This window comes from Protobothrops mucrosquamatus, unplaced genomic scaffold, assembly GCF_001527695.2.
Source record: "Protobothrops mucrosquamatus isolate PMUCROS unplaced genomic scaffold, P.Mucros_1.0 scaffold45, whole genome shotgun sequence".
Classification (NCBI taxonomy): Eukaryota; Metazoa; Chordata; class Lepidosauria; order Squamata; family Viperidae; genus Protobothrops; species Protobothrops mucrosquamatus.
In genome coordinates, this window is record NW_015386427.1 from 4,965,292 (window position 1) to 4,979,653 (window position 14,362).

Here is a 14,362-nt window from a genome sequence, read left to right on the forward strand (position 1 = left end):
CCCAGGCACCTGTGCACAAGTGGGAAGAGACGCTTAGGCCGAGGTCACGTGTACACGTAGACTACGCTGGACTATTTCAGGGGCAATTCTTCTTGGTGCTTGTGGACAGCCATTCTAAATGGCTGGAGGTCATACCTGTATTGTCCACCACTACTGGCAGAACCATCCAGGAGTTGAGGGGCATTTTTGCAGCTCACGGCTTGCCAGATGTCTTAGTTTCAGACAACGGCCCGCAGTTCACGTCGGCTGAGTTCCAGGCTTTCCTTCAAGCAAACATGATCCGGCATGCGACATCGGCACCTTTCCACCCTTCCACCAACGGTATGGCGGAACGGATGGTGCACGTCACCAAGGACGCCCTGAAGAAGCTGACTTATGGGGATTGGCATCATCGGTTGGCTGATTTCCTTCTTGCTCATCGCACTACACCTTCTGTAGCGACTGGGAAAAGTCCGGCTGAACTACGCTGGGGTCGTCGACTGACCACTAAATTGGACAGGTTGCATCCTGATCGGTTGGTTCCTTTGGAGTCTCCAACTAGGGCCCCACGGTGTTTGACCATGGGCATGCCGGTGTGGTCCCGGAACTATGGCCCTGGCCACCCTTGGGTTCCTGCTGTTGTATGCAAGGTGACTGGACCGTTGTCATATGAGGTCTCCGTAGAGGGCGGCCGTGTCCTGAGACGACACATCGATCAGCTTTGCCAAAGACTGGACTCTTCTCCTCCTTCGCCTGGGTCTTCTGTGGGGAGGAGGGGGACCTGGAGGGAACAGGGGAGGGTTTGTCCCAAGGTTCCGCAAGTGTGCCCAACGGAAATTCATGGGAGAATAACCCAGAACACCCTGCAACACACACTCCAGATAGTGAGATTTTCTGGGAGAGTCCTCCGAACTCACCTAATACAAGGGAACGGGCGTATGCCCAAGGAGGTTTGGTCAGTAGGTCCAGGTGGAAGTCTGCAGTTGGGACAGAAGCTGGAAGGGATGTTCATGACCCTTTTTCAGCTAACGCACAATATGGGGTGGTTGGTCCTTGGGGCACCGAGGAGACAGGATACAGCTCGGCCTTGGTAGGTGGCAGCGAAACATTAGACTTCCAAGATCGGTCCATTGTGGACCTGGAAAATTCCACAGCATTCAGGAGTGGGGAACGGGGCCCTGACAGACTGGGTAGAACGGTCGTAGAGGGTGAGCCACCTTGTGGCAGAAAAGGAAGCCCTGGGCTGTGTAGCCCGATGGACAAGCTAGCAGGCCAGGCCCCTGTAGTTAAGTCACTGGGACCACCAAGGAATAGAAGAGGTGTTGTTCCCACCGCACATGAGGCTCATGGCAATCGAGAATGTTCCCCGGAGCTGAGGAGATCACAAAGAGAAAAGAGGTCCCCAAGATATTTGGAAGATTTTGTAAGGTTGTTGTCAACCTGTTAGTATACCTGGTAGCTGGGTGATAGCACGGTATCGTTTGTATCACCTGAGCTACCCTAGCACAGTTATAGGTCTTTTAGGCCTCACGCCCAATCAGAGGTCGCAGGCATGATACATGTGAGCACATGTGCCCGATGAGTTTAATCCGGGGGTGAAGGGGTGTTGTGTCCCGGGACTTGCAGCAAGCAAGCCCGGGCAGTTGCCATGGCAACGGGCTGCAGAAGCTGCCCGGGGGCCAGACAAACTGGCGACAGCCTGCGCGCATGCGCAAGGAAGCGCGCGCGAGCAGTAGCAACTTTACCCGGACCGTTCTTGTTCGTTCGTTGTTGGTTGAAGCAGAGGAAGAAGCAGGAGGCCTGTGAGTCTCCGTTTTCCCTGTATGACTCTAAATGCCATTAAAGAAGACATTTGGTTCACACAATGCCTGTTGTACTAGTCATTGAATCCAAGGATTTAACAGATGTAAAAATAATTATAAATATAAAAACAGATTAAAATTATAAAATATTAAAACAGGCTGAAAAAACACGGGTTTAGAACAGGGAGGTGGTGGCGGCTTTTGTGTTACTACACTAGCCACCTTCAGCCAACAACTTCACCTTTTAAGGCTTTTCCTGGAGGCCAGGAGAGAGGGGTGGATCTCACCTAATGTGGAAAGATGTTCCAAAATGTGGGGGCCATGGATGTAATGGAAATACATTAAATGCACAGTCCTGTATATGGTACACAGCCTTAATGTAACAGTGGCTTTCAGCCAAACTGTTTTTAATTGCCCAGGCCAGTTGTGCAGGTTTAATCCCATCCCTTTTCATTATATTTTTGTGATAAGGGGAGTTTTAATGATCAGCTTTTAACTGTTAAGAACAGTAGTTTTAAAAAATAAAATAAAAAATTAGTCTGATACCACGCCTTGTAATTCTCAGTCATGCTAAGTCATAATGAGGTTTCTTTCATTTGGACTAAGAATATTGCGTAAAGTGAGCTGTTGTGGTTTGTGTAAACTACCCATTGTGGTTTAAATTTATTTATTATTTATTTATTATTTTAATTTGTATACCGCCCTTCTCCCATAGGACTCAGGGCGGTTCACAGCATATTAAAAACAAATAATATACACAAAATACAAAAAATACAAAATACAAAAATACAAAAATACAAAAAAAATAAACCCCGATAAAAGCCGAATTAAAACCAAATATTACCAGCTGTGTTTCCGATTAAAATACTTTTAAAANTGAGGGCGCGGCGGAAAGTAAGGAGATCCGGAATCATCCGGATCTCGGGGGGTAGTTCATTCCAGAGGGTGGGGGCACCCACAGAGAAGGCCCTCCCCCTGGGGGTCGCCAGCCTACATTGCTTGGCCGACGGCACCCTGAGGAGGCCCGCTCTGTGGGAGCGTACCGGTCTATGGGAGGGAATCTGTGGCAGAAGGCTATGGCTTACCATCTGATATCATTGCTGCTATTAGTGTGTATATAGACTAGATATGGTGCTTTAATATGGTTTATAGTTTAACTTCATTTGTGAACCCAGCTGTTGAATTTTGTAAACCAGCCATTGTGATTTATAAAACATAGTTTATGACATAGAAAATTAATAGGAATGCAGCCAGTTTCAATTCAGTCAAGAAACCATGTTCTCAGATGCTAATAGCAATGATTAAATTTAGTGAAAATTAACTGCCCTGGAAAACAGAAAAATCTGATAATATCTTAGTAAATTTCCACTACGATGGCCTGCTGAGTTTCTATCATAGATTTTTGTTGCAGGGACATTGTTTATTATAATGTAAAAGAAAGTGTGGAAATAGAGAGCTGATGCAACAATTGTGGACAAATATGTGCTAGCAATCTTGCCTTCAACAGCACACTGGAATAACACTAATGTGGTTTCTGCAAAAATGTTGATCTCTGCAATAACCCCTGTATTTATCCTTAAAGCGAGCATTTATCTACATTTTTGCTTTCAGATTTCAGCTAAACACACTTTTATTCTTTTAAGTATAGAGTTAAACAAAATGCAAATCTACAATATTTAGTGCTTACAAATTAATCATCTCTTATACAATTTTGGGGTACACTTAAACAAGTATCATACCACAATTCATTATAGCTTAGTTTTTCTAATGACTATTCACTTTATCAACATCTTAAAGAGATGGGATCAGTTGAAAAGCTTTGTTTTACATTTTGAATATGAAAGAGTGGACGTAATATAAAAAACAAATAATTCTTATTTTTGAGGTACTTACAGTTGTGAAGAAAATCCTCCTAAATGTTTTGAACATCTCTATCCTTTTTCAGGATATATTAAGTCTCCTGTATGCATATGAGAATTCCTTATCATTACATAGATGGCTTCACTGCCAAATGAGATCTCTCTTATAATTTGCCCTAGCACAGTGATGGCGAACCTTTTAGAGACCGAGTGCCCAAACTGCAACCCATATCCCACTTATTTATTGTCGGGTGCCAGGTGGGCATGGCCACTGGGTGGGTGTAACCCACTGGGTGGGCATGGCTGCAGTATTCGAGTACCACCAGTCATCTAGCAAGGTGTCAAAAAGTTGACCCCAAAAAAACTTGATAAAGTACAGGTAGTCCTCAACTTACAACAATTCACTTAGTGACTGTTCGAAGTTACAACAGCACTGAAAAAAAGTGACATATGATCATTTTTTACACTTATGACTGTTGCAGCATCCCCAGGGTCATGTGATTTACATTCGGATGCTTGGCAACTGATTCATACTTATGATGGTCAGTGTCCCAGGGTCATGTGATCACCTTTTGCAACTTTTTGACAAGCGAAGTCAATGGCCAGGGGGGCATGGCTAGCTCAATGTCACTCAGGTTGTGGGGCGCTTCTGGGGGGTGCGGGCAGGGCTGTGGGGGGATCCATGGGTCTCTGGTGGAGGGTGTGGGACTGCAGTGGGCACCTTCCTCCCTCCCATTGTCCCTTTCTTTCTTCCTTCTTTTCTTCTTTCCTTTCCTTCCTTCCCTTCCTCTCATTGTCCCTTCCTTCCTTCTTTCCTTTCTTTCCTTCCCTCTCATTCTCCCTTTCTTCCTTCCTTCCCTCCCTCCCAGTCCATTCCTTCCTTTCCTTTCTTCCCTCTTTGTCCCTTCCTTCCTTTCCTCCCTGTCCCTTCCTTCCCACCCTCCCTCCCGTTGTCCGTTCCTTCCTTCCTTCCTTCCTTCCTTCCTTCCTTCCCTCTCATTGTCCCTTCCTTCCTTCTCTCCTTCCCTTTGTCCCTTCCTTCCTCCCTCCCTCCCATTGTCCCTCTCTCCCTTCCTCCCGCCCTCCCTCCTTCCCTCCCTCTGTGCCCAGGAAGGGACAAGGGGAGGGGGACAGGCTGCCAGGCATCCCCTGAAGGAAATCAGCAAATGGGTCTCACCCACTTCACACACCAGTGGACTCCAGGAGAGGGGATACCACGAGCAGCATGAGAGTCCATGTTACCTGTGCTACACCGCCCAGACCCCAGCAGGCAGCAGCATGTTCTCCTCACCACATGGAGTGGCTGGGGCGGGTGAGGCGAACTGGCGACATGCCGAACCTGCCTGGGCGTGTGCAGAGGCGGCAGCGAGTGCATGCACCTGGCATCCTGGGCAAAAGGAAAGCACTCAGAATGCGGTCAGCCTGCATGGCAAAACAATCACCCAGGACACCAGGCACATGCGCTCGCTGCCACCTGCGCATGCCCAGGCAGGTTCGGTATGTCACCAGTTCGCCTTGCCTGGCCCAGCTGCTCCATGCAGTGAAGAGAATGTGCCGCTGCCTGCTAAAACCAGGCTGGGGTCTAGGCAGTGTTGCGCAAGTAACGTGGACTCTCATGCCACTCATGGCATTCCCTCCCCCGGAGTCCACGTGTGTGTGAAGGGCCACTTGCGGATCTCCTTTCTCCAAACCCTTTCTGCTTCGCTCATTCACCCTTCTCTCACATTTTCTCCAAGCGCTTTCTGCTTCACTCATTCACACTTCTCTCACCATTTCTCTTTTTTAAAGTCCAAACTGCCACTGCTTCCCTCACTCGTCCTAGTCGCCTTCCCAAAATCCAAACTGCCGCTGCTTCCCTTGCTCGCCTTCCCAAAGTCCAAACACGTCCGTACTACTTTTCTCGCTCGCCCTGGTCACCTTTCCAAAGTCCAAATGTGTGCATACTACTTTCCTCGCTTGTCCTGCTTGTCCTTTCTCCAAAGTCCAAACTCACGTTGCTTCGCTAGCTCGCTCGCCCTTTTTCCAAACTCACACTCACTACTCACTGACTGTCCCAACGGCACTGTCGCTTCCAAAGGCTATGTGCTCTCTCTCTTCTCCCACCAAAACCTGCTCCTTTTATACCTGCTCTCCCACCAAAACCTGCTCCTTCTCCCCGCCCAGCTCTCACAGCTGTTTCCAGACTCCTGGTGCAGAGAGAGAGAGACCGAGAGCGCTGCTGGATTTGGTTTACCTGCCCTCTTCAGCTACCACTAGTCAGGCGCGCATGGAGAGGGGGAGGGGAACAGCCCCACCCTGCATCCCTCTGGGACGATGGCATGTGTGCCCACAGAAAGGGCTCTGTGTGCCACCTGTGGCATGTGTGCCATAGGTTCGCCACCACAGCCCTAGCATCTATGGATACGCAAAGCCATTCCATTTTGAACATTCTGTTTCACTAATATTTAAGCTTTTTTAAACTAGCACAAATCATATGGAGGTTCTTATGAATTCTATCATTCTATCTATGAAGACCGAATGGAACAAATGTTAAGAGAATGTTAACACTTAATTCTACAGTATTCTATGTAAATTTACTTTGAGTTAAATTGTGCTTGATGGAATTTAACTAGTTAATCTCCCTGCAATAATATTAATATTTATTTATTTTATTTATTTATTTATTTATTTATTTTATTAAATTTATATCCCGCCCTTCTCCTTGCGGACTCAGGGAAGAATGGGGAAGTGACCATTTTTCCTTCTACATTTTCATTTCTGGGGAGAATTTATGTGCTACAAGAGGGTGAGTTGCCCTTTCAATCGGATAGAAAATCAGATGAGAGACATTATTACCATGTTCCATAAGATGTATTCCTATATAATGTCTATACAAGTAACATGTATGGTACTTAACTCTGATATTAGATTATTTAGCCATCCTATTGTCACATTCTAGTTAGACAGGAAGATCAGCAATTTCCAGATATTTTCAATCTCCCTCTTCACCCAGTGTATCCAAATATGTTGACCTTGACTCTAATATGCTTCCAAGTCACTTGCTTTACTTTAAGAAGATAGACATATTTTGTCCTTAGGATGTATTTAAAATAATTCCCCCCTCTATCTATCTATCTATCTATCTATCATCTATCTATCTATCTATCTATCTATCTATCTATCTATCTATCTATCTATCTATCTATCTATCTATCTATCTATCTATCTATCTATCAATCAATCTATCTATCTATCTATCTATCTATATCTATCTACTTACCTACTTACCTAATTTCTAGTGACTGGATAGTACATCATATAGGAAATATATATAGGAAAAAGTTGGGAGGTGGAAGATTACTTTAGTGATAATAGAAAGACATAATAATTTCATACTGTGGGGGAGAATGTAATGACAAACCATTCTTGTATTTTTTTAAGATAACCACATGAATAGACAGTACAAAATGATAGGAATAAGAATAGAATAGAGCTGGAAGGGAACTTGGCGGTTTTCTAGTCCAGTCCCCTGCTCAAGCAGGAGGACCTATAGTACCATCTCAGACAAGTGACTGTCCAGCCTCTTCTTAAAAATCTCCAGTGATGGAGTGCCCACGATTTCTGGAGGCAAGCTGTTCCACTGGTTAATTGTCCTCAATGTCAAGAAGTTTCTTTTTAATTCCAGGTTGCTTCTCTTTTTGATCAGTTTCTAACCATTGTTTCTTGACCTGCCCTCTGGTGCTTTGGTGATTAACGTGACCCCCTCTTCTTGGTGGCAGCCCCTCAAATACTGGAATACTGCTATCATGTCTATCGTATTTCTACTTTTCTTTAGACAAGCCAAACCCAATTCCTGCAGCCGTTCTTCGTATGATTGATAATATAGTACTAGATAATGACCCTCTCAAGTTGGATGGTGCTCAACTTTACTAAGAGCTAGAGTCATTGCCATCTTGACATGCAGGAAAAGATATCTAAGTTTGTAAAGACAGAAAGAATTACAGTAAGAACACAGAATGTACAGTAGAAAGTACGAATATGGAAAAGCTCAATAGTGAAATATGAAATAAATCAACCATTGGCATCTTAAGCATTTTTTAAGTAGATTGAAATTCAACATTTCACTCTGAAAATCATGTTTATTACTCCCCTTATTACTTTCATAGTTATGAAGTACATAGCAAGGACCGTACTATCCAGAAGCAAACTGCATGTCAGAAAAAATAAATGGAAATTGCCAAGTGAAAAGAAGCCACAGCCAAGAAAGATAAATATCTAGGGAAGGAGCTTAACAAAGAATATCAAAAGGCTGTTAGAAGAAATGTGAACTAATATTAGAACAACAAAACCTAGTACTATATAGTAGGTGTGTTAGCAATGGTGTCTGCCACGGAGATGGGTGCTACATTCCAACTTCAGACCCAACTGATCTGTTATTTTATATTCGTTTATATTAAATATAAATATATATTTGTATCTGCTACTCTAGTGCCAAATAGCTCCCAAAAAACTAAATTAATGTGAAATATTAAGGTGCCTGATTTTCACTTATGATACTTTCAAAATAAAGAGTTTAGACAAGAGTTCTGAATGGCTAAAAGAAACATGATTTATTTAAAAAAAACGATGGTCTTCTCTGGAAGGATTTTCACTTTTAAGTGTAGGCACTGCTCTGATTTTTTAAAAATATCAGTATTTTCTTAGAATTAAGAAACTTCAGACTGCTATTGCTCCAACGATCTGAAGGTTTAATTCTTAAGTAGGGTGAGCACTTTAGGACGCTAGTATTTGTTTATAATTTCCAGCTCCCTGTACATTACAGTACATTAAGAAGCAGTCCTGGAAGCAAATAGTAATAATTATCAAAGACAGCCCTTCATCATGTACTCCCTATAATATTAACTTTACTAAAACTGCCCTATCTCCTACCCGTCCCTACACAAAGCGGCTTTCAGCCACCACCCTCTCCCTCTCGCCCTCTTCCTTCTCCACCTACAGGTAAAGTGGAAGGCAATGGTTGGTTAGATATGCTGCCTTTCGGAGATTCTGACCAATCAGACACGAATTAACGGCGGCCGGGTGCCCAATGGGCGCATGGCTGGGCGCCTCTTGCCCGCCACAGGCAGGGTAGTGGAGCCTGCAGTGGGTATTTAGGAAGAGGACGGTGGAGTTGGGGGTTAGGGGGTTAGGTGGTGGGTTGCAGGTGCGGTGGTGATCTAGAGTTCCTAGTCAGGCAGGAGACCGAGTCTTATGCTCCCCGCCCACTTCGCCGCTGCTCCTCCTCCTCTCCTCCTCCTCATCTGTAGTAGTCGCCGCCTCGTCCATGGACGATGTAAGCCGCGAGGTGTTAAGCTGCCGAGGCGGGCAGTCATGGCCACATCTCGGCGATAAACGCGCCGCTGAACGCTCTGGAGTCTGCTTCTCTCGGCCTCGTCCTGTCCCCTCTTCCAGAGGGCGTGTTCGCGCGTGAGACAGCCAGAGATAAGCCTTCCTTGTTTATTTCGCCTTCGGAGCGCCGCCATGTCCAGCTCCTCCTCGCAGACCCCTCCTCACCACCAGCCCCCGCAGAGGATGCGCCGTGGCGCCGCCGGGTCCCCAACCAGCGGTAACGCCGGGGTTTCGGTTGGTAGTAATGGGTCTGGTGGCGGAGGAAACGGCGTTGGAGGCGCCCCCAGTGGCAGCGCTGGGACTAGCCGGCTGCTCCAGCCGATCCGCGCCACCGTCCCTTTTCAGCTCCTGAGGGGCAATCAGCACAGCCCCACTCGCTTGCCGACCTCCTCAGCCTCCGTGGGGAGCAATACCGGCCCTGGAGGGCCGCGCGGCGCAGGGGGAGGAGGCGGGAATGGCGGCAGTCCGCCTCCACCAAACTCTACTTCGCCGTTGGCTCTGGCGGCTGCTCCTGCTACCGCCGTCGTCGTTGCCCCGCCGGGAGCAGGCGGGGCGGTAGAACCGAGCAGGGTGAAGGTAAGGCAGAAGCGCTCGCCTGACAGCAGCGGCACCGCTACCACCACCACCAACGGCGGCAGGCGGAGGAGCAGCTCACCTGAGAGAAGGAGCCCCAGTTCGCCCATATATAGAGGTAAAGCAGAAACGGGCTAGAGCTGTAACCCACCCATAAAAGTCTCCCTTGTCGTACTGTCCCCCTCCCAAAGACCTAACACGATTAGTTTAAGGAAAATAATAGACTTAAATTTACCATACTTACAAACGTCCGCCCTCCAACATTGCTAAGTGATTTCTTTGTAAGTTCTGCTATGTCAGAGAAGCTTCAATTGGGCAGCTCAAAAGAGAAATAGCAGATTTATAAACAAAAGCTTTTCCTCAGCTGAAACCGAAAAAGATTTGCCCCTTTATATACGTTGATTACTTGGTCCCATATCACTTTATTTCTCTAGAATCGGGCAACTAAAAGGTAACAAAAGCATTGTTTTTTTCCAATTCAGATAGATGGGTAAAATGAGGGCTTGGAAGTGTAGAATCTTGGAGCTTAATTTGGAATAACACAATTTGAAATGCATTATACATTGATGTGAGTGCTGAAAATTGTTAGTGGTTTGCTCTTTTAACATTTTTTTTATCAAGTTTTTTACGATTGAGAGCTTTAATGCTGAATTCATGCTTTTTATGCAGATTCTCATCTGTTTCAGTGACTAAAATGCAACTTGAATTTAAGGGACTTAAAGGGAAGCCAAGTGCTAATATTAACTATATTTCTACATAATTTACATTCCTAACAATGTGCTTTAGAAATCCATATATGTTTCTACTTACAGAAATAAGAAATATGAAAACTAGATTAAAATAAAATACTGCTAATAGAAATGCAAATTCTTTATATTATCAGCCATAGGATGTGATGGCAGGACAATTGTTTACAGCATTTCTAAAACCTGTAGGTTATGTGAATGCCTGCAGTTTGTACAAAAAGTCTTATAAAAGTATAAATGCAATAATCCCTTTGCAGATTAAACGTAAATGTTAGTGAGGTTTATAACCTTAGAATATGTGTTTCCTTGTTTATTCATTTTAAATATGCTATGTAAATTTGTAAACTAAGTTCCTCAATATATTGCAGATATAAATCAAAACACATTATTTAAGTCTTCTAATGTGACTGATTATTTTAACTGTCCAACTGTCCCTTTTTCTTTCCATATTTAGATGAATCAAATTAATACACTACTTATTATAATTATATACTTCATCTTCAATAGTTTTGTATCTGTAATAATGCTGGGTCTGTGTTTAATTTTAATAACAAATTAAATAAGCCTCTTGGTAATATAAGCAGCAAGCTGATTCTTTGCTTAAATCCTTCCCATTAATTCTTAAGATAGATGAATTTCATAAGTTATTCACTCCTCTGATTTGAAAAATTATACCAAAATGTATGTTATAGTTCTTTGCATTTGAATCTCCATTTAGAAAAAGTATTTGGAAATTATTTATGGAATTAATCTTTATCTGACTTGATAAAAATTTAACTTTATATTATCAAGTTTAAAAAAATTAAACTGGGGCACAAGACAAATTCAGACAGACAAAGTAGTAAGAGCATTTATTTACTTTAAAAAAGTAATATGATATAAAACCTCTTTTCATAGAATATTTATTCAGGATAAAATAAACTATTTTATATATGACTTAAATCCTTTCCTAAAATATTTTTAAAAGAGTAAATTAAGTTATATTCAATCAGTCCTTTAAGCCAGAAATTAGTGACCATGTTTTAACTCTGCCTTTGGCATTTGTTGCAGTCAACAGTTTGAGGATAAATGTGAGCATCCAACAATATGAAATAGCTGACACACTTACCTGAATGCGTGTAGTAATGATTCAACCAGTTTGCTCTGACTGGTTGATAAGTACATTAACTAATCAGTTTTACTCATCCATTCCTGTAATTTGATAAGCATGTTTTTTTTTTACACAATTCAATAGCTATATTCTGTAAGCTACAAAGTAAAATACTTTTTTTTTAACTCTGCAAAATTGCTTTTGGGATATGCAGTTGGCTTTGAACACAAAACCCATGCCATTTTTGATTTGTTCTTTCCTCAGCTGTTACCTCTTTGGCCTGTGTAGTATAATTGAAATAGCAATCTGCATTTGCAGAGGCTTAAGAATTGCTTTGGACCTTAGCTGTGTTTGGGAGATAATGCTTCAACTACTAAACATCTGAGTATCTTACTTTGTATTTATATTAACTGCCAGAAATGGAGATGTAATCATCGGTGTTTAATATATATAAAAGTGTAAGTGATCTGTGGTCTGTTTTTTTTAGGAAAAATATGGAACTTAAATTCTTTTTCTTTTGTGTTGTATGATTCTTCTATCTTTTTACAATGCAGCTATTGCAGTGAAATTTTTCATAAGAAAATGTAAACAACAAATTGCCAGATATTCTGAAAGCTGCAGAGTGCTGTGGATTGGAAGCTTGTACAAGTCAGGCAGCTGCCACTGCAGACGCTGACATCATTCCTGCATGAATGAAAACAGCTTTCTGTAAAAAACGGTCTCTCCCACCCTCATTTTTCATCTCTAGGATGCTCTCAAGTTCTTGCTTCAAAATTAGTACTAATTCTGAGTTTAAAAACTTACAAGCCAGAGAATAATTACATATTAAATTTATAGGTATACATTTTGCAAAATATTACTGTAACTTCCATGTTTATCGGCTTCATCTGCTTAATTACACATCATTGCATTTTATATTTTGTGCTTGTGTATTTGAGGCACTACATGCTATCTGGTATCTTACAGTTTGTGAATTTTTTATGATATTAAACTATATCTTGCTCTATTTCTATTCAAACATGCAATACAGCATATATTTTATAAAATGCCTTGGTAGTATTACAAATGAAAAATATGCAGGAGTTAACCCAGTTGTAAATAGTTGCAAAGAATAAACATAACTGACTAGCATGGATTGGCTGCCATTCCATTAATATATTGGTTATCTAAATACTATAAAAGGTCATGGCCTTTAAATTGTGAGAAATGCAAGCTACTTCTAAAATAGTTTATTTTAAATAGAATTAATGTCTTATAAATATGTTACATCCTTTGTCATGTTCTTATCATATGCCAAATAAAATACTTTTTCAAATATCTATAATGGCAAGAGGAGATGATGATTAAAATGTATATTTACTTCAGTATAGTTTTAAATATGTGTAACTTGTCATTTATAAAGATTATTTTTTAACCAGCTTCTAATGAACTATTGCCAACATTTTAAGAGCAATTTTGACTTCTGGTTGTATTGATTGCATTAAGCTCTAGAACACATCCCATAAGCTTTTTTCACCAGCCCAAACCTTTGGCCAATCTAATACTTTAAGTGAAAGGAAATTAATCTGAGTCATAAATAATGAGTTTATAGTGAAAAATGAAATTTGTAATTGGTTTCATATTTGATTTCATAGTATATGACATAATGAACTCTTTCTGATATGTTTGGTGGCCCAATGCCTTGAAATGCCACAATGCAGGAAGACATCAGATAGTTTCTAAATTTATGTTTATGAGGCTATGAATTCTGAGTTTACTTTGTCACTGGTTGCTTGGATAGGGAGAACTTCTGTTTACTACAACGATCTAAAATGTAATAAAATTAACGATATGCCTGAACTTGAACTACTCTGGCCAAAATCCAAAGAACTCTAATATTAGTTTGATAATCCCAAGGAGGGTTTAAGTTTCTAATCCCTCCCCAAATACTGATATTACTCCAGTTATATTTTTTATGACAGTGCTTCCTGAATTTTTTTTCCAACTTTAAAGAAATAATAGCTATATCAGTGAAATGGACAGTTCAATCAGTTTTAAAGCTGGGATATTAAATCCTAAATACCTACATTCAAATTTTGTGAATGGATTATCTTAATTCAGTGAACCTGTCCAAGTCTCAGGGTTATTAAAGTTCTTTGATTCACGTTTTTTAGCATGTAGTGAGCCTCACAGAATAAACCTTTTTATTTTTTAATACTGAAACCTTATGCAGAAATACTAATAATAATCTTTATGTTGAGATTTGAATGAAACTATTATTGTATTCTTATATATACTGCTGTGTTAGTAACATACAATTTTGTATGTATACATTGTTAACACCTAAGGGATACAGATAATTGCCAACTAATAAATAATTTTGCATTCTTAACACAGTTGTGTGAATCTAAATGATTCTGAGGCTCATATTTCAGAGAACAGATTTAAGATCCATACAGATCAGTGGTGTGATAGAATGGTTGCTTACAGAAGTATGCATTATCAGTAAGATGTATTTTGCCATATTAATTAGCCTATTTGCAAATAGACATAGTACTTGTTTTCAGTGCCTGACATGCTGACTACAGAGACAAATTACAGATACAAAAAACATTCTGGTTGGGTTTCTGCAATTTGTAAAATTAAAATATAGTTGGTTAGTTTGTTGCTCAGTTGCTGCAGAAATCTAGACAGTAGAAATCCAAACAACTAGACTATTAACCTAGTTGATTTAATTTAACCTTAATTGTCATAGAGACTGTAAAAGTTTCATTATGGATGATATTTAAGTAAATGAAACACTCTTTCCCTCATTAAAATACAAGAGTTTAGGAATTACATTTGTGACTTTTTTCTGTCTGAATCCTGAACTTGAAACAAACATGATTTTTTACATGCTTAGCAGGAAGGGTGGTAGCTATAAAAAGAATTGTTGGCAGGGTGGTGGGTTTTTTTTTTTTTTTTTTG

General features: G+C 41.3%; 1 protein-coding gene across 1 annotated transcript in view; it reads left to right on the top strand.

Annotated features, from left to right (window-relative positions):
* The first annotated feature begins 323 nt into the window (after positions 1-323).
* GLCCI1 (glucocorticoid induced 1) overlaps positions 324-14,362 on the top strand; it is a 70,603-nt gene continuing 56,564 nt past the window's right edge. Inside the window, exons 1-3 of the mRNA XM_015811595.2 lie at positions 324-629; positions 8,442-8,617; positions 9,133-9,698. Coding sequence (XP_015667081.2) covers positions 324-629; positions 8,442-8,617; positions 9,133-9,698 — 1,048 coding nt within the window. The remainder of the gene's footprint in view (positions 630-8,441; positions 8,618-9,132; positions 9,699-14,362) is intronic.